The sequence below is a fragment of the Sceloporus occidentalis genome, unplaced genomic scaffold, assembly GCF_023333645.1.
Source record: "Sceloporus occidentalis isolate IW3139 unplaced genomic scaffold, rSceOcc1.0.p SCAF_4, whole genome shotgun sequence".
In the NCBI taxonomy this organism is placed as follows: Eukaryota; Metazoa; Chordata; class Lepidosauria; order Squamata; family Phrynosomatidae; genus Sceloporus; species Sceloporus occidentalis.
In genome coordinates this window covers 167,396,348-167,417,592 of record NW_028316984.1, presented here as the reverse complement: position 1 = coordinate 167,417,592, position 21,245 = coordinate 167,396,348, and the positions used below count along the sequence as shown (strand labels likewise).

At 39.5% G+C, this 21,245-nt stretch overlaps 1 protein-coding gene across 23 annotated transcripts in view; it reads right to left on the bottom strand.

Moving 5' to 3' along the window:
* NRXN3 (neurexin 3) overlaps positions 1 to 21,245 on the bottom strand; it is a 1,638,958-nt gene that overhangs the window by 1,064,980 nt on the left and 552,733 nt on the right. For all 23 annotated transcript variants that reach the window (XR_016281009.1, XR_016281010.1, XM_089522303.1 and 20 more), the window contains one exon: positions 4,434 to 4,637. Coding sequence is in view for 21 of the 23 variants with exons in the window: in XM_089522303.1 (XP_089378429.1) it covers positions 4,434 to 4,637 (204 nt within the window). In the remaining 2 variants the exon portion in view is untranslated. The remainder of the gene's footprint in view (positions 1 to 4,433; positions 4,638 to 21,245) is intronic.

Sequence of the window (21,245 nt, the reverse complement as noted above, 5' to 3'; positions counted from 1 at the left end):
AAGCAGTGTGAATACCCATGAAACTCTTCTTCCCTCTACCCTCCCAATCCATCTAATCCTCCTTTCTGTTTTCTTTTCTTTTCTTTTTTTGCTAAATGGTGCTGTGCAGGCGAGAGGGATATGCCAGCCCCTGCAGGCTGCTCTGTACACTCTGTTCGAAAGGCTGTTTGCTGTGCGGGCCGCAGGCTTCAGGCCTTTGAAGGGTTGAATACCATCTTTTGATATACCATGACTGATGGGGGTATAAGGAAGCTTTTACAACTTGGATACACAGCGTAAAAAATCACAGAGAAGACCTTCATAAACAGACAACCCTTAAAAAGAAACTAAATGGAATTGAACAAAAAGTGGGAAAGGAAAGGGAGCAAGCACAAGAATCTTTAATGCTATTCAAAACAGTCATTTGCCAATGTTTCTTTCTGGAATATCAGAAAAATTCCAGCTCTATGGTATGCCACAACAATAAGAGCTCTTCAATATTTCTGAGTTTGTGGTTTTTCACTGTGTGTTATCAAAATGTGGATTTTTCTTTCTGAGCAAATGAGCAAATGTAAGGTTTTGGCTGTTCTTGTCCCACACTCATCTTAAGAGTTTCCTGTACTGTAATAGCCTAAAGTAAAATAGTCTAACGTAATGGTCCTCAACGTAATGCCTGTGGACCAGTGCTGGTTCATGAGATACCAGCTGCTGATCCTTGGTGAGTTTCCAGCAAAGAAAGAGCCAGTTGCAGTCAATGGGCAAGAATATGGTATATTGAAAGCAAAAAACTATCAGTCCCTCATATCAGATAGCATAAGAAGAACTGGTCTAAAGAACTTTCCTTTGAAAGTGATTCTCTTTGGATTGTTTACAGTTTTTAAAAGCCCACCCTGTTAAGTCTCATATTTGATTTGTTTTAAATGTTATGACAATCTAAGCTATCACAGAAAACCTTTCAAACACCAAGTAATGTCTGAAACCTCTGTAAATCTTTGCTACTGCATAACTGAGCTGCTTCTTCTGGAAGTCACCTTCAGAACTCTGCAAGACCAAACATCCATTTGTGCAGCAAAGTTGAAGGGATGCTGCAATTATTGCAGACAAGGCACAGAAGATCTGATTTATTTTATTTTATTTTATTTTTGCTTATTAGAGTATATTTGCCCATTGAGATACAGATGAGCCATCATTTAGGGTCTTTCGTGTAGCAAGGTTTTTGTGTGACAGCAATTTTTAACATAAACATGTGGACTAAAGCTTGAGGAAGCTTTATGCAATGTTCTAGTCAAGAACAGTGAAAAGGACCACAGCAGTCCTACTAGTTATGTTTGGAAAAGGCAGGTGCTCAGCTAATTTAAGTTTAAGATTAGCTATACCACATAGTTCAGCAATTCTTTCTGTTTCCAATGGTGAAGGGAAATTATTGTGTGTCTCCTCAGGTTGAAGGAAGAGTTAGGAAGTAGTAAGTGCATTAGTTTGCACTATGGATTGGCTGTATCCCTTTGTGTGGAAAAATATACAAACTGTTTACATGGCAAGACTATCCCTCACCATTTGGAATATGACAGAGAAGTGTTGAAAAAGAAATGTGTGTGCTGTGCCTGTACTTTCTGATTCTGTCCTCAGATCTCTACTATAGCTGATACAAAGTCTTTCATTTTCTGTGAAACAGATGATCTAAGGGGGCATTCCCACTTGGCAGATAAAACGGATTATATTGGCGAGATTCTGATTTGGATTATGTTCCTGGAATAATTCGAACTTTTCCCATCATTTCCATTACCAAAAGGGGCAAATTACCTCAATTCATTTAGACCCTGTTTTCGTTCCCATTTATTTTAAATCACTTTATTTTAAAGCGGATTAAATTGCTCCCTGTTCCCATTTGTGTCCACAAGCTGTCAATCAAGCACATAGGCTTCAGATGTCACAAGTCTAGGGTTTTTTTTATTTTTAGGGCAGCCAATGAAAATTGGCTGCATCCAAGGCTTTTCTGTTGTGTCTCTCCAGACTAGAAGGAGGCTTGGCAAATCAGATCAAGGAGGAGAAGGCAGCGGGCTTCATTATTGGGGAGAGAATCTCTGAGGAAGAGAGAAGATAAGGCTTGATCCCCCCCCTCTCAGATCCCTGGGCGTCCAGGCTCTCCTTTCCCAAAAATCGCTTTGCCTCCCCCATTGCTCCCTGGGCTGTCTGGGGGGCAATCAAGCAGGGATGTCCTGCAATGCCCATCCCATAGTTCCTCTGGAAGGAGCCTCCTTTCCCAAAAATCGCTTTGCCTCCCCCATTGCTCCCTGGGCTGTCTGGGGGGCAATCAAGCAGGGATGTCCTGCAATGCCCATCCCATAGTTCCTCTGGAAGGAGCCTCCTTTCCCAAAAATCGCTTTGCCTCCCCCATTGCTCCCTGGGCTGTCTGGGGGTCAATCAAGCAGGGATGTCCTGCAAAGCCCATCTGCTGCTCAAGCGCTCAGGCAGAGGTGAAAAAAGAAAAAAAGAATAGTTAAAAATTGTGTTCAATGGCACACATCGGTCTATGAATGAGGAGCAGAGGGGAGGTAAAGGCTATGCGAAAGGAAGAACATGGTGCCGGTGATGCAGAAAGAGAACAAAGAGGGTGGCACCCCCATGCCAGCCCCTTGAGCGCTGCTCCTCCCATCTCCAGGTTCCCGAATCAGACACCCTTTCGTTCCCATTCGGATACCGCGAATCGTACCCCGCGTTCAAAAATAACCCGCGTTATAACCTACTATTTTTTTTTAAACCAGTTTATAGGCATCTAATTCAAATTATACAATATAAATCGATTTTGAATCGAATCGCAGTGGAAATGATTCCGGGGCATTGAGGAACTAATTCGGGCATCAGTGGGAACGACATCTCTTAATTTGCTTCATGATCCGCTTTATAGGCAAGTGGCAACGCAACTAAGAATGTTTTCATGAAAATACTGAGCAATGGGATTAAATGTTATTTAGTAGCTGAAACACCATGATGTCAAAGGAGAAAGAAATAGGTCTACATGTTAAATTTCTGGACTGCAGATATTATTTTTAAAATTGTAATATTTTTCAATAGTTTTCTGCATTTCAAGAATTTCTTGTAAAAAAAAACCTTGCAGAAAAAGTCTATTTTTGTGCAGAAAAACATTTTTCTGGCAAAAAAAATAAAAACATTTTTGTCCAATGGATGTGAAAAAGTGTTTTATCCCATTCCTGTTCAGCTAAATTCAAGCAGTAGATACTGTGTAAAATACTGGCATTTCCCTTTGCTGTAACACAAAACCTAAAGATATCAATACATATGTTTGTTCATATCTTGGATGCCCTCTAGATCTTTTCTGGTGTCTAGGGCAGCATCTGCACTGTAGAAATAATGCAGTTTGTCACCACTTTATCTACCATGGTTCAATGCTAGGGAATTCTGGGATTTGTAGTTTCTATGGAATGAGCATTCTCTGACAGAGATGACTAAATGTCTCATGAAACTACAATTCCCATGGCAGTAAAAGTGGTATCAAGTTGGATTATTTCTGCAGTGCAGATGGAGCCTATATCATCTCATTCAGATATTTTTTTAGCCACAGCTCCCTTAATTCCTGTTCATTGGCTCAGTTGACTAATGTTTATGGGAGTTATATTCCAAAACAACTGGAATAGATAAATTTTACTGAAAGCAGCAGAGTGGACCCTTCGCTCCTGGTAGTAACAGAGGATCACCATATCTTGCATTACACACACAGCAATCCCCACTTAGAAGATGTGACTTCCATGTGTACAAGCAGGTCCTGGATGCTTCCTTGTGCAGGGATGAAAATGTTAAATGTTAAAAGCATTATGGTCCATTGCAAAAGCAGTTTGACTGAACAGGATTCTGGCAAATGTTGTCTGCTTCTGAACTCCATGTGTTCCTTGTCTTGGTATTAGGAGACAGCTTTTTCAAATAGTTTCCTTCAAATCAATGTGTATTCCTTTGCATTTAAATTTTATTCCCTGTTGGCCATTTTATCATATGCAATATTTTAAATGTAACTTTTTTTAAAAAAAAATCCCTTTAAAGGGCTATAAATCATTGTCTCTATGGCTTTACACTTCATTTTTGACTGTTTTGAACAATAGCAGATAGATGGAACAATGAGAACGTGATTGATCAAAAGATGGACTGAAAAGCATGTATTATACAAAGCTAACCAGTTCAAGAACCAGAAAGGAAACTTAATAACAACAACCACAACAAAAGAGACTTAAAAACCACATTATTCATAACCAGGAATTAACATAATATCTTCATGCAGTGATGGCTGGAGAGATTATTTCTCCATGATTAATACAGTTACAAAAGTACATCAGCGACTACTTATAATTCAGTCCAACCAAACTGGGGGAGAAGGGGAGAGACAAAACAAGAAAACAAAAACAAGCTCAAACTAAAAGCCAAGGGGAGAAGTCTATGTACAATACCTAGATTAACCATCAGTTTGACACGACCACCATCAAGCTCTAGGCGCAGGGTGTCAGCTGAATCGCGTGATGTTGTGGCCATCAGCAGCCCATAAGCACGCTGAGACATGAAGCGGAAAGATACATCTTCTGCCTCTGTGTGCATGACCATAGGCATAATGACTTTCATATACATGCTGCCATCATAACTCAGGATGGAAGCCTCTGAAAAAAAGTAAGAAAGAGAAAAATCCATGCATTAATTATGAGTAATCCAGGGTTCTTCAGATCTTGAAGAATTCCTCTATACACAAAGACGCTGTAGCTTAAGTGCTTCACTATACATTACAATACAAGGTAATCTTTGGGCAACAACTATTTAAGGGACAGTGTTTCTACAAGAGACTTACCCACATGTTACAGGCTTAAAACAGGTGAATGATCTAAGAAAGATTTCATCTTCTATACAAATGGTCAATAATTCAAATACAGTGTCCGTCATCCGTTATAATAATGTTCAAAATCTGAGAAACATCCTTTCCTATATGCCAAGCTAATATATACAAGTCACTTAGAAGATGTTTCCTTTACACACCAAGACACGATAGCTAAATTGCTTCACCAAACATTACAATTCAATGTAATGTAATGTCTGGGTAACTGTTTAAGGGACAGTATTTCTACAACAGGCATGCATGCCCAAATGTTAAATGTTAAAAACAGGTGATGGGTGTGTTGAATATGTGAAACAAACAGACAAGCAAATCCCAATGTCCTTAAAGTAAACTGAATGCTATCTAATCAAAGTCATAGATACTTGTGTTAACAGGCTTATTACATCTTCTTAAGGAAAAAAAAAGGCCGGTTACACACCGGCACTTGGGACGTCCACAGGACGTCCCATTTTAAAAAAGGTGCGTCTCTTCTAGACGCCCCTGGGTCTAATACGGACTCTGTCTGTAAAATATGGCGCCGGCCGTTCCACACGGCCGGCGCCATCTTTACGTATCGGACGCATAGCGTCTGAACGTGTCATGGTGCCTATGACGTCGCGAATGCGCCAGCGGCACCTCGCGACATCATAGAGGCGCTACAAGAAGGAGCTCCATTTTGGAGCTCCTTTTTTGCTCCGCGCGGGAGCTGCGCAGTGTGGCTGCTACGGCTCCCGCATGGAGCAAGCGGCGGCGGCAGCAGACCGCCTCAAAGCAGCGGTCTATAACCCGCCATAGATTTGGAGTAAATCTTACAACATGAAGAGATCTGGGGTCCATTCACACCTAACAGTCATAGCCACTTTAACTGCCATGATTAAATTCAATGGAATCTTGTGATTTGCAGTTTGGTGAGGTATTGGAATTCTAAATACTCCTACTTACACCACACCAGAGAGATTTGGTGCACCAGCAGTGATGCCATGTCACTTCCACCAGTCATTCTGGCCAGGTTCCAGCTGATTTTTTCTTTGAGTTTTTTTGGATAGGTTTGGGGGACCCTGGGGGTTAGGAGAGGCAAATCACCACATTTTGGGGTAGGTTTGGTGACTTTTGGACAGTTTTGGGGACAGTTTAAAATGCTTTAAAACTGACCCCAAGTTTAAATTGGGGGGGCTGGAGAATTGAGGGGCTTCTGCAGGGCTTCAGAAGTCATAGTTAGGGGTCCCAAGACCTATATGTGGCCCATGGGGTATACTTTGTCCACTCCGGACTTAATTCCATTGCACTGGCTATGGTTATTGACCAGACCCATTAAAATTGCATGCCAAAAACAACTGGAGTGCCACAGCTGATCATTCCAGTTTTAAATAAAAATGAATTAGGTTGTGCTACAACTGTTCATCACTGAGTATTTCTAAAACCTAATGACTAAGCTTACAGCACTTGTCATTCCACTGTTTAATTTTATAGGGAAGAATTATGTCTGCCACCTCCATCTCAGAATGTTGTATCAGTCAAGCCAAAGAATTACATGAGCAATTTAATTTTGATTCTGTCTGTGCTCATGAAAATAGCAGAGTTAGTGGTGGTGGTGGTGGGGAAAAAGAGGCAGATAGCTTTGAGATGCCTGCTTCCTGAAGGCCTGGCCTTGGTGGTGAGTCCACAGAGAAAAGACACTCTAGGAGAGGTGCCACAAGCACAAGTCCTTTGGCACAAGTCATTGTCCATGACACTCATCCCTACAGTACCTTGCTCTGAGGATCTAAGGCCCAATTTAGATGGGCCTTTGCGGCGCCCCCGTCACGTGTTAGGGGTTGGCCGAGGACACACTGTCCATATTGGCCTCACCCCTAGCACGTGACGGGGGTGTCAAAATGGTGGCGCCCTGTACACACGGGCACCACCATTTTGACATGACGGACACATAGCGTCCGCACGTTGTGTTGTGCTTGCAACGTCCCAAGTGCGCCATTTGCGCAGTCGGGTATCGCAAGTGCAATGCAAAAATAACCCGCTTTTTGCAGGTTCTTTTTCCGCCACCAGGAAGCCTCACCGTTTCACCGCTGAGGCTTCCCGCCGGCGGAAATGGAGGCGGCGGCAGACCGCCCTTTTTGGGCAATCTGTATCCCGCCCAACTCCCCAAAACCAGAAATTGAATGAATAAGCAGATTGAAGTTGACTATTTCCTTCACCACTTGATACTGTTTCTTGTTTTTCTCGCTATTGCTGCCAGGGGTTTTCTTTGTCTTATTAACATCACTGCCTTACCCATCACCTTAGGTGCACAACTGTACCAGCATAAGAAATAGATCTTGCACATCATGGCTACATTTGAACAGCCATGTTTTTTTCTGTACAAATTCAACTGAAGTTTATCTTGCTCTCCCAAGGGATTTTGCAGGTTTGTTTGCAATACCTGTGGGCAGCTTTTGCCATTTTAGCTGATCTGAGTATTAGCACTATGTGTACTACTACCAGTACTGCAATATTTATATCCTGCTTTTTACCAGGAGATCTCAGAGTGGCATATAAATAAATTCAATTTAACATGTTTAAAACAATTTAGAATTTTAAACAATAATACTTAGAGAACTAAATAAAATTAAACAATTTAATAAGTTATAACAGCTTAAAAGGTTAGTAAAGTTTAAAGTCATGAACATGTACATTTGGGAAGGATCAATGAGGCACAAAAGGCTTTAATGAAGAGCCATGCTTTATCTTTGGTGATGGGATAAAAGGCTGGATGGGATAGAATCAGTAGGCCTCCAAGAGGAGGCATTCAAGAAATTGGGCAACGAATAGTTACAACAGTAATAAAGAATTAATTTAGATTAATAGAAGCCTTTACATAATTTCACAAACTATGATATCATTTTGTTAATTTTCTTTTTTAAATAAAATGTCATGTGCACCCTAAACCAAATCTGCCCATAAATAGGACAGGTTTAGCACTGGTCCTGTGTGACAATGACATGGACCAAATTTAGATCCTTCTGTCGCTCTTTATGTCATTCACATATTCCGTGGATCAGTTTTAAATTGGAAGTAAAAGAATAATTACATTTTTAAAAGCACTTAAACAGAATGAGGAATATTTGTTGTTGTTGTTATTGTTGTTGTGTTTGTTGTGTGCCTTGAAGTCATTTCTGACTTGAGAGAGTGTGACTTGCCCAAGGCCACCTAGTGGGTTTCCATGGCCAAGCGGGGATTTGAATCCTGGTCTCCTAGTCCAGTGCTCAGACCACAACTCCATATTTGGAATGCCAGAGATATAACTGAAACCTGTTCATATATCTGCTGCCCAATGCATTACTTTATCCAGACCTCTAGCCGATATAGCAATTCAGTCATGGACTATGGAGGTTCTCCCATTCATAAGTCTGTGTTAAGGAAAAGCAAAGTCTTAAATGTGATCACATTCTCTTTCACATTTGTGACTGTAAAGGTCCTTCTACTAGTTGCCAGAATACGGAATATTATACACATATTTACTGGCTGCATGTACAGAACTGCACAACTCACCTCCCCAGTCTTGCTGTGAATTGTATTAGGAAGTGCAGTTGAGCGTGAAATAGCTCTTTTTGACAGCATCTCAAATGTGCCTTGCATGAAACTAGTTGTGCTATTGTCTGTGCCTGTGTGTGTACAGCTGGCAATGTCTATCTAGACAGGGAGAGATTTCACTGGGACCACTCCACATTTTACTGCAGTAACTTAAGATGAGATCCACATATTGTTCAGAAGTATTTCATACAGTATCAAAGAACCAAAATTATTTCTGGAAAAAAGATGGTGTCTGGATAAAAATCTGGTTTATGGGGATATATGAATTTATAATCAAGGAATTATATATCGAACCAGAAATGATTTCAGTTTTAATTAAAACAAGGTTATAAGAATATGAAAAGATAATTTTGGGGGGGAATATATACGAACATGCAACCAATGGTAAAATAAAATTGATATGAATTTATAAAGATTAATATGGTTGTATATAGAAATTTGCAAGAAGCAACAAGAGAGGTTAAATAAGCAACACAAAAGAAGATTTTTAAGACAGGAAGTAAAGTCACAAAGAATAACTGTGATGTAAACAGATATGTACTATTTTGAAATTTGCTGTTTTGTAAATCTATGTAATAGGTCAAAATTAATAAAGATATTGTTTATTATAATACTTATTAAAGCGCCATATACATATTTTCAAAGCCAAGAGAGAACTGCTTTTAAGTCATGTGATTAAGATTATAATTCTAGGAAGACACTCTGGAAGAAGGAGAGGAAGAAAGAAGCCGGCATGGTGGAAGAACAGATGGCACTGAAGCAGTTGCATTTTAATGAGAATTATCATTTCTTTGAAATATAAACCATCATCATTATGTCCTGCTGGCATGGCAGTTAAATGCCAGTATAGCAGCCAGGGCTCAGGATCAACTCAGCCTGGCATCCTTCTGAGGTCACTAAAATGAATACCCACCTTGTTGGAGGCAATTAGCTTACAGCTGTAAACCACTTAGAGACTTCCTAGTATGGTATGAAGCAGTATATAAATGAAGCTGCTATTGCTATTGCTGTGAATCTAAAATTTGTCAGATCATCATATAGCTACCATATAACTTCCGTTAATTCATATGTAGAGTTGGATGAACTAAAAGGGAGCTTGGATGTTTAACTTTTTTACTTCACTAATAAGATTCAGCAAAGAGATTCAGTAAAGTTATGTGACGATCTGACATTTCCCAACAGACATTGGGAGAAGGTCAACAAAGTATTGCTGTAAAGGTGGGTTCTGTAGCTTTGTCAAAGAAAAATAGTTTCACAACAGAGGCTAACATAATGGAAGAACTTTCTCCAACCCAGCCCCAATGGTAAACACAGGTACAAAGTCTGATATTTTCTAATTTGGAAAGGGATTTATTCATGGGCTTTCTTCAGAAAAATAATGTTTATGATTTCCATGTGACAGCAAAAAGATCTCAAACACAAACTCATCATGGATGGTTGGCCAACAAGTAAACAAATGGAGTGGACTGCTTTGCCTAGTTCCATTGCCTAGGCAGATGTCTATAGTTAGTCATCATTATGAGCAATAGTCTTCATTGTCGTGTGTCAGTCAGTTTTGCTGAGTGTCCCTAAAGGCCCCATCTTCCCCTTGAGAGATGAAAGCTATGAGCAAGGATGATATTTTTAATCAAATAAACCAAATTCAGACATGCACTCATGCATCCCTAGCTATGGATGGAATGGAGCTAGCCAACACAGAGGGAAAAGAATCAATAAAGTGTCTCAGATGAGAGAGAGAATGGGCAGCTGCAGACACTTCAAGTTTTTTCTTCAGCCGGGGGGGGGGGGGGGGTAGAATGATGTGAGGCTGAATCCTAAACGGATTGTGTGTATAAATGTGATGTGTCTTTAACCCATTGCATACATTACTGCTTGAAATCCTCACTCATTTCATTCCTGTGTGCTAAAATGAAGAACCACCACATTTTATTCTTTCCTGGAAAGGTATTTTTCCTCACCTAAGATATATTTTCTCTCAGTTTTCATAAGAGATCTGCATTTGCAAGAACATTTTTATGCAAATTATGTAGCTCAATGACAACATCTGCTGCCTTGTTGCATTGACTTTTAAAAAATTAGACTAATCAGATGAGTTGCTTGAATTTTTCCAATCAATCAGTCCTTCTGTAATTGCTTTGTGCATGTGTAGTTTTAATTCAGAGGGAAAATACACTTTTTTATATAGGGAGATTGTGTGCAAACTGTGGAAATCTCAGTGGAGGGGCAGTTCCTGTTTCACTGGCATGCTAGAGATGATCAATCTCATGGGGTTTAATGGTGCCTGAACAGTCATTCTCATTGAGAACAAGCGGTTAAATGAGACTTTGGGGTTATACAGGTTGCCCTGAAGCGATGGCATTCAGCTGCCCCTTCCCCGTTTTTTTGTGCCCTCCAAGGGGCACCATAGCCACGGTGGCATGGTGGCGGCGCTTTGTTTTTATAACAAAAAGTGGATTTATAACAATTATGTGGATGCAGCATCTGAGGTGCGTCATGATGGTGTGCGCCATCCGGACCAGCACGTGCAAAAATGGTGCCATGGGGCAGAGTTAGGGCATCAGGCATGAGGACACTGTGCCCTGACTCCACCCACAGGCCGGCGCTTTCTGCCCATCTGTACAGGGCCTTTGTCACATCCCTAACGTGTTGCAACAGATGTTAAGGACTGGACAGATCTGTGTGTCAAGAGGCCCATCCTTTGCTGACTGCACAGGCTTGTTGGTCAGAAATACAATGAAAGGTGCTATGCTACTGGCAAAGTAAAATTCCACTGTAAGTTTAGATTATTTTTGTAGGTGAAAATATTAGTGTTCTACCTTGTTCTTCATTACAGGTAGAAAAATATATTGAATTGATCAAATTCATGATGGGATGCAATAAGAGAGAAGAAAAGGAAAACCAATACTAAAAAGTGCAGAACAGATATAAAGAATGTGGCAAACACTGCAGGTCCACTATTGTCCTCATAAGACTTAAAAGTGTGTAAGATTCAGCTTCTATAACTAGTATACACCTACTTACAAGAAACATTAGCATTAACCATAGATGGGAACAAAATATGGAACATCTCTTTTATATAATTAAACTACATTTTAAGATAAAATCTCTAGATTTATAACAAAAAATAAATCTTATTAAATCGTTTCTCCTTCCAGGCTGCATTCAAGGGGGCAGGTGTGGGAGGGGGAAGAAACTAACAAAGAGTTCAAGAACATTAACAACGGCAGTGACAACATTTGCAGATGGAAGAAATTGTTGCTGGTAAATGTTATGACTAGCCCAGAGACCTAAGGAGCAGAAAGCTGTAGCCTTCCTGAATCTTGGCAGGCACACGAGGGAGCCAAAAGGGAGAATTCAAGTTTCTGAAGCTTGAGCCAAATGTCAATCTAACATTTGCAGAATTGCATGGAACTGTTTTGAGAAGAAATCTCCAATGATAAGGTCAAGGCTTGGAAAAGTTGCTCAAAGTCAGCAAGTCTAATGGGAGGGAAGCCATGAGGGCTCCAGAAGCCCAATGCTTCTCTCAAAGCTATTAGGTACTTATATAAAGTACTGTGTTGAATTGCACTACAAAAGTAGTAGTTAAGATGCAAGAGGTGCACCTTGTCCAGAATTCAGCTCACGTATAATGCAGATTTTTACTGAAATGTTTATCTTTGTTGAATTTCACATAACTTTTTTGTAAGCAACACCTGCTACTACAAATAATAATAATTATTTTTGTGTTTGTGAAAAGGCAGTTTAAATAAGGAATTCACATCAAGTAGAAACAAATGTCCCTGATGGTTTTGTGCAAGCTACTACAACCAGAAGCACCTTAGGTCCTAAAGTTCTCCACCTAATTATTTTAAGTTGCCCTCATGTGAGCATATAAAATGTGAGAATTATAGTTATAAGCTGATACCAGGTTACCACAATATCGATCCTACCCATTTTATTTCAATTAATCTAAAATCTAAAACCTTGGCAAGAAATATCAAATTCTGCACATATTCATTTGTATCACTATATTCAATATCATGCAGGGCACAGAGATTTTCAGTACACCTCCCCTCCCCATTGCTGCTCTCTCCCTGCATGATTGCTTTTGCCCTCTGCATAGAAGTCAAAACAATAAATTGCAATACACTCTGTCGTCTTCTAGACCTATAGGACTGCATACAGCCATGGACTTTACATTTCCTACTCCTACTTTAAAAAGAATGCATATTGTGGAGGGTACTGTTTCTTCTCTAATGAAAAGATTTCCTCAGAGATGCATGTCTCAGCAATCAGACTTGGAAATTCACCTGTGACCTTTCAGTCACCAACCTCAAAGCAAAATATACTAAATGCATCAGATGTAGCTCAGGAATATCACAAGCTATGACAACCAGACTTCTTTTCCCACTTATGAGAGCATTCGTACAAATGTTTATGGGAGCATTCCTCTAAATATAATGCATATAGTCTCATGTTGTAACCTAAGACATGTAGAAAGAATTTGGTAGCAACATTTGAGAGCAAAGCTAATCATCAAGAAGGTTAGTTGTCAGAAAACAATTCATAATCAAGCTTTCTGGTGTACTGGAGCCAGATGTTGAAAGGTATGTTCTGAATTAGGGATTTAAATGTCATTCTCACAGACAAGAATGAGTAGTTTTACCAATTTTCTGATAAGTATTTTTGAAGACTATTCTCAGTCAGGGACTTAATATAAAAATGCATATTTTAATGTAGAAAGAGCTGTTTGAAAATGTGCCCAGACCTTGTTTTCTTTACAGAAAATACAGTGAGACCTTGATATCTGCTGGGGTTTGGCTCCCGGATTCCCCATGGATACCCAAATCCATGGATGCTCATGTCCTATTAAATACAATAGCATAGTAAAATGGTGTCTCTTATATATAATGGCAAAATTAAGGTTTGCTTGTTGAAAATTATCTATTTTGGAATATTTTCCGTGGATGTTGGAATCCATGGATAAGAAATCTGTGGATATGGAAGGCTGACTGTACTATTTTCTATGTAACACCCCCCCCCCTCCACCATGTGCATTTTTCTCAACAATCTAGGATTCTCGTCATCAGGGTTTCCCAATACTCAAGAAAGCCATTTTCAACCAATTTTCAAATACTTTTCAAATATTCTTTCCATCCTTATTCTGAACTTCATTTTTGTTCTTTTTACATGGAATTACTTACTTGCCTGTGCCTGGGAATGCATACTAAGGAAAACAGAATTAATTTTTATAGTTTTTTGTAATGTTCTGTTGTTGATCGCAGGGCCTCATGGTGGTAGGATGTGCAAAGAGGATTAGTGCCTGCTAACTGATGATCATTATCTGCTGGGAAAGCCCCTGACCCTGGAGGGTTTCTCATTTGCATTTGCTGAGTCCTTATTTTGCTATTTTTCAGGACTGGTAGCCAAACTTTGTTCACTTTAAGGGTTTCTTCCTTCCAGTTGAAATTATCCAAGTGTCTATGGATAATTTCACATAGCCCGAAAAACCCACAAAAAACTATGGATGCCAGCTATGAAAGCCTTCAACTTCACAGAATTAATTTTATCAGGGCTTTATAATGTCCTGATTGTAAGCAAAGTCTAATGAATGGTGAGCCTAGATAGGAATCTCTTGGTTATGTCTGGCAGATGGAACCTTCTCAGGAACAGGAACTTTTCAGTTGTACCATCACAGCTCTGCAAATGAGATCTTTAAAAAGTGTGGCCATGCTTCTCTTTGCAAGGAATCTTGCAGCACCTTTGAGACTAACTGTGCAAAAGAAATTGTAGCATGAGTTCTTGTAGACTCAGTCTAAGCAGGCTTATGGTTTTGTAGACTTAGTCTAAGCCTACAAAAGCTCATGCCACACTTCTCAAAGGTGCTGGAAAATCCCTTTGCATGTTCTGGACTAACATAGCTATGTCTCAGAATTTATGCTTCTCTTTGTTGAGCTTTTGATGAAATGCAAGGCCAGTTTCTTCTCACATAGCAATGAATTTCCAGATACATTGTCATCAGACAGGAAAATCAGCGTGGGCCAAGCTTCTAAAGTGAAACATTGATATATAATAGTTTGATCTAAGGTAAGTTTAGAATGATGAGCACAAAAGAGGAAGACAACTAAGAAATCTCAGCAGATGAATATTCTTAGGACACGCTTGAGCTGCCAATAAACAGCTATTTGTGGCTCTGCATGAATGAACAAATAAAATAACGAAGTGCAACCAATCTTGTGACCCATGAGTGAAATACCAGATTTGCATCTGTCAGAAGAAATGCAAAGTAATATGTGTAGGGGACTGAGAGAGAGAAAGATGCAGAGTAATTATTATATTTAATGTAAGACAAACAATCCCATTGTAAACTAGAGAGCATTTTTAAGTGTAACAAATAAATCAGCTTTGGGGAAGTGTTATGGAACAGAGCAGGCAGCAATTAGGCGGATAATGACAGCATACAAGCTGGAGGGAAAATTATAGTATGCCACTTAATTTGAGGTTCCAACCTGCACCTTCCAAATTTAAAATGCAAGTTTAATCACGTGGTGTTTATAACACTAGGAAGCAGGAGAGAATTCTTCACATTCCTTTCCTACCCCATCTGAGTACTACTTTCTCATGTGCAACTTTTATGAAACTAAGGCCCTTTACAGACCAGCGAAAAGTGCCAGCCTGTGGATGGAGTGAGGGCTGAGCATCCCCATGCTCAAAGCCCTCACCATGCTGCCCGGGCACCATCTTGGCACGCAACCTTTGGAATAGTACCCAAACAGTGCTGCGCCAAAGGGGCGTCATCAAGCCACACTGCGGCGGCTGTGGCGCCCTTTGAGGGCACAAAAAGGAGCCAGTTTCTCCAGCTCCTTTTTGTGCTCTACGGAGGCCAGATCGGTGCCACAGTGTGCAGTTGTTGTGGCATCAATCCAGGACAGAAAGGGGTGGCATCTTACTGCCCTTTCCTGCCCATCTGTAGAGCCCCTATGAAATTGCTGGCAATGATGGTCTAAGAACAAGGCAGAAGACATTACAGGAACAACAATGCTACTGTACCAAGGAGTGCTATCAAAAGGAAGACAGATTGTGCCTAATATAGCTTATTCATCCATAGTGATGGCATGTCTCCTCTCTATAGTATTAGTTTTGGTAAATTACCTTCAGAGCACAAACAGAATTAAACTGGACAAGAGTGGAAACTGAGGTCAAATCTGCACTGCAGAAATGATGCAGTTTGACACTGCTTTATCTGCCATTGCTCAATGCTATGGAATTCTAGGATTTGCTGTGGCACCAGAACTCTCTGACAGTGAAGGCTAAAGATATCACAAAATTACAAATCCCAGAATTCCATAGCATAGAGCTATGGCAGTTGAAAAGTGTCCAACTGTCTTATTTATGCTCTGCAAATTAGGCCTAAGATTGGCATTTTCTGCCATTCAAAGGGTAACAGATTAAGAGAACAATCATTTTAGATTATTTGCACAAATAGGACTTTCACTTATAAAATAGATACACTGCTCATAATGCACAAACCAAGATATTTGTCTAAATTCTGCACTTACAAAACTTCCTTGTTCTGCAAGTGGCTGTGTAGTGCATTCAATAAATTGGCCAAAATTTTTTGTATCTGCAGGTAAATTGATTTAATGGAACTCTAACTTTTTATACCTAATTTTAAGTGCCAATTAGGATCGCCAAAATTATAGAAACTATTCCACAGAGTATTACTAGCCATTCTAGCAGTGGAGACAGAAAAAGAATAACATACTTCTTAAGGGACTACAGCAGAGTCACATAGCACACAGTCTTGTTACTCAAACCTGCAACCAGATTACTGACCTTTCATATTTCTGGAAAGGACATTAAAACTGCAATTCTATGCAACCCTGTACTCTATCTTCTATGACTTTCTGAGCCCACTATAAAAATAGGTGACTATTATTTTACAAATAAAAATAAGTGCAACATTTTTCAAGTTAAAATCTTTACATTTATTTATTTTTTAAAATATAAATAGCCCACCCTACATCACAAGATCTCAGGCTTGATTACAAACAAAGCCACTTTAAAATACTAAAGAATAATTAAATAATTTAAAGAGCCTAAATGTGAGCAAGAACTTTAGACCACCTTTGAAGAAAGAAGCCATATTTTTACCTAGCACTGGAATGACATCACTGTTGGTCCTGATTGGATTTTTAATCCACAATGAGGGTGTCCTCCTATAATGTATTGTTCTCACTGATGAGAAATGGGCCACTCCAGCAGATCTTAGTATTGGGAAGGTGCACATAGGGTGAAGTGCTCCTTCAAATATTGAGTTCCCAAGCCACTTGCTTTCCTACATGTATCTTTGTCACACACATAAATGACCTATCACTTTCCCCATCTCACTAAGACAGGGAAGAGTTACTTTGTTTGGTAAAAGTCCACTTTTTCTTAGGAAATAATCTGTCAGCAGCCAGAGGCTAGTGGAATCCAGGGCCATAAGCAAAGGTGGACAGGGATGGCCCATTTGTACTCTTTGTCTGCCCCTGCAGCCCCTGTTTATCTCTTCCTCACTCTCTCTTCCATATTAGTTTATGCTGAGCGGACTTCAAATTGCTCTTGCCAGTCGTCTGAACTGAGCTTTGAAATTAGGAAGACAATCACCAAAATTTAGGTTAAGAGCCACAAATGACCCTGAAAGAAATGACCCTGTCCCATTCCAGAAATCATCTCTTTAGACAAAGCATCTGGCCGAAATGGGAGGAAAATGGTCCCAAGCCACACTCTAGGGCTTAACAGTGGAGCAAAATAAATCCCAGTTTGCTCTAGCTCAAGATGGAAAGGAATGATCTTTGTGAATTATCATCCTGACTAGGTCTCACTGGAAATATTCCTTGAAGTGTGAGTGGAGGAAGAAGGCCTCTAGATCACCATAGAAAGATATCATGTGTGTGGGTTTGGAGGGGCAAAATGAGAATCCCCGTAACAGAACAAACTCCTCTGCTTGACTCAGGATGTGGCTTGATAGATTTACAATGTTGTTGTCTGAGTTCACAGTGCTCCTGTTGTATATTGTGGAGTCTTGCAGTAGTCAAAAAAGGTTCTTTTTCTTATTTTTTTTAAAAAAAATATGAAATGTATGGGTCACAATCTGACAGTAACCAATATATCTTCACAAAAGAACTCACACCTTGCAGGGTTGCCAAGAATCTCTCCCTGGGATTTTGATATTGATGAAACTATAGTAAGATATATTAAATATCCTCTGCTCCCATGTCATAAAAAGAAAACCACAGATTTCTTGGAACATGCCTATATTCCATCCAAAAATGATGTCAGCATAGTTGACCTTTTATTCTATAAATCTGTTGACATTAAATTTTAAAAATCATGTACTGATTTAACATACTGTAACTTAGGTCAGAATGACATATACAGCATCTTCAAGAAAAAAGTGCATATTGGTTGATTAAGCATGATGCATAGTTCTAAATTTTCGTTCCCTCTTTATCCATTTCATTTTCTTAATTGCTAGAACAACATTATTTATTTAGCAAGCAACTCTGATTCATGTAGCTGAGTTTAAAACAGAAAGATAAATCACAGCCAAACCCATACATGTAGAATATAACTGCAGGAATAACTCAATAGTATTTGCTGATTAATTTAATAACCAACACTGAGTGATTTGTGGAATCTTGACAACAGAACTAGAATATGATATTTCCTAGTTGAATTCATGTAAAACTTTCAACCCAGAAAGGAAGGTGGGAATTTTGAAATTAAAATAATTGTTGAACCACAAATTCAGATGAGGTACTGTACACTTCATTACTCCTCCTGCATATTTAGATAATATAGTGCCCCAATCCACCATTAGTCACTCATCTCTGAATATGATAAATCCCCAGTTGGAGAGATACATCCCCATCTGTATCCAGGTATATCTATTCAGTTCAACACATACTTGATGAGACCATATAGCATACTTGGCATCCAAGAGAGTGGGAGATTTTTTTTAATGTATGGTTGTATCATTTCATATTTTTACTGGGGCTGGGAGAACCTTGCCTCATGAATGTAGTCTTTTTGGGATGTGGGCTGGATCCTTCAATCTGCTTTTTGGCCTTGTATAAAAATTTTGCACTTTGCATGAAATATTTGTCTTTCTTTGTCTGACCAGCTGATCCTTTTGTCATTTTGAATCTTTCCTTTGATACTCCCTGCAGTTTCCAAACCAGCATCCTATGTAACATAAAGACATTGTTCAAGAGGGAAAATAAACAAGGCCCGAGTCCTCCCACCCATACACATATCACATAATTAGTTTCGTAATTCCTTGAATCTTGTAAACCTAATGTCTATATAACTTGGGACAGATCTGAGGCAGAGTGTGCAACATTACTTTTGTCACACGCTGCCTACAGGATCCTAGAATGTCCTGTGAATCCTACAGCTCTGACGGAGAGTCTGAGAGCCCAGGGAACATGCCAGGGCTGCAGTCACAACTCCAGCAATCTCAGGAGGAGGGCCTGCAACCACAGGAACAAAATTTCCTGCAGCCACAACCCTCAACAGACTTACTGATACCCACCCCTGCAGAGAGGTGCCAGGAAAGAGAAAAACAGCAGTACTCTCAGCGTTTAAATAAGGAGCACCTGCAAGACCCAGATGGACTATAAATAACCCAGCACCTGCCTCTGTCTGGTATGACTGACAACCATCCTTTTCCTTGGGAGAAAGCCACGCTGGTACCTTATTCTTTGATTGCTTGCCTGTTGCCTTAAAATCTGCCTGGGCACTGACTGTTCTTTTGGATTACCCTTTGGACTGCCTTCCTGGAATGAATACTGTCCCAAGAATGACCCAGAACACAGTCTACCTCTGCTTTTCTACAGACACCTTGTTGAGTTTGGACTCTCTCTCCTTCTCTCTGATTAAAACCTTCACATGATGCTAAGGCTCCATGCTGGGAGTCTGGCTAGCTTCCCAGGGGCAAAACAGGACAACTTTCCCTTTAGTTTCTATTCTAGGTCTAAACATCTCCATCCCACTACAGATTGAGTTTCCCTTATCCTACATGCTTGGGACCAGAAGTATTTTTTACTTTTCCCTCTTTTTTGGGGGGGAGGGGGATTTAGGAAAATCTGTATTTGCATATCCATAAATAATGAGGTAACTTGGAGATGGGACCCAAGTCTAAATCCAAAATTCATTTATATTTCATATAAACCTTACACACATAGCCTAAAAGTAATTTTAAACATTTTTTTAAAAAAATCTATGCATTAAACAAAGTGTCTGTATACTGATCCATCAGAAAGCAAAGGTGTCACTCTGTCACCCACCCATGTGGACAATTTTGGATTTCAGAATTCTGGATACTGGAGATTCAACCTGTTGTCAATATATTTACAATCCTTAAATTTACAGACTTAAAAATGTTTTGCTTTCCTGTTTCTCAAAAATAGCAAATCAAACAAGCAAGCAAAGAAATCTAAACTTCCTTTTCAGTTGGTTTTACTATAAAATTGAAATACTGAAAATTCTTGTACATGGATTCAAGCATCCATGGTTTGAAAATGTTCAAAAAAGTATAAATTTCAAATATCAAACCTTGATTTTCCTTTTTTTTAAAATAAGGGACACCATTTTGCTATGTCCTTATATTTAATGGGACTTGAGCATCCATGGATTTTGGTATCCACAGGGGATCTTGGAACCAAACCCCAGCATATAACAAGGGTCCACTGTACTGCAAATCACTGGCCTGTGGTACAAAACACACTCTTTCTGCATACTTTGTTGTCACCTCAACAGAGCCCAAGCATAGAACAAGGCAAAAATATAACATCCTCTCCATCTGTTTACTGAATCCACATACTCATAAATATAAAATCAATTTGAAAAGTTATAGTTGCACTGCCAGAGGTACAAAGGTAACCTTTCTTAAATTACAACTGTAATGTAGGTTTAATCCCATTTTGGGAGAAAGGTGGGATATACATCCAATAAATAAATAAATAAATAAATAAATAAATAAATAGCATTTTGAAATGTTTGTATTGAAGAGGAAATTCCAGCAGATGACAACCAACTTGTATGGCATGTAGGTTTTCCATGATTCTTGTACCTTTAATTGTTCTGTAGAAGAGGGAAGTCCACGTAAGCTGTTTAAATTACCTCTTCTATATAAACATTAAAGCAAGATCCTGTTAGCATATCCTACACCTTCCCTCCCCAAACACTGGATATGGCATTTTCATAATTAATATCTAGCATTGGGCATGTTTTTGAGAAATCATGATGATCTGTGGAAACGAGTTTGCTGATCCATTCCAACCCCACCCAGCTTTTCACATTTCCTTTTGCAATGGAGATTAAGTAAATCCCATCGCAAAGCAGTTAAAGACCTTGCCATATGCCTCACCTCAGTCTGTGTTCCTATTCACTCTTCCAATCCAGGGACTGTTTCAAACCCAAACAATATTTTGTCACTCCAGAGTTGAAGCCATCAGTCATTCTGGGACCCTTTTGTCAATTCCCCATAAAAACCATCAAGCATTTGATACACCGTGTGGTAACATCAAATACCCCTTGAGGCTATGAAATAGGATATAAATATTAGACCCAACTCTAGCCTAATTTGTGTGCACAGAGGCTTCTTTTCACTCACTATGTTCTCCTCAGGTACTGTCTCAGCTGCTCTCCATCTTCTTGTGGATCTGTCTTCAGGACTGGCAATGATCAAACTCATTAATTCCTGATTATTCATCGCATTCATCCGTTCACATTTTTCTTTCTGTTAGCCTCATTTTGTTCTTAAGGTTGCATTGGTTTGTTTGTTTGCGTGAACCTTTGCACATTT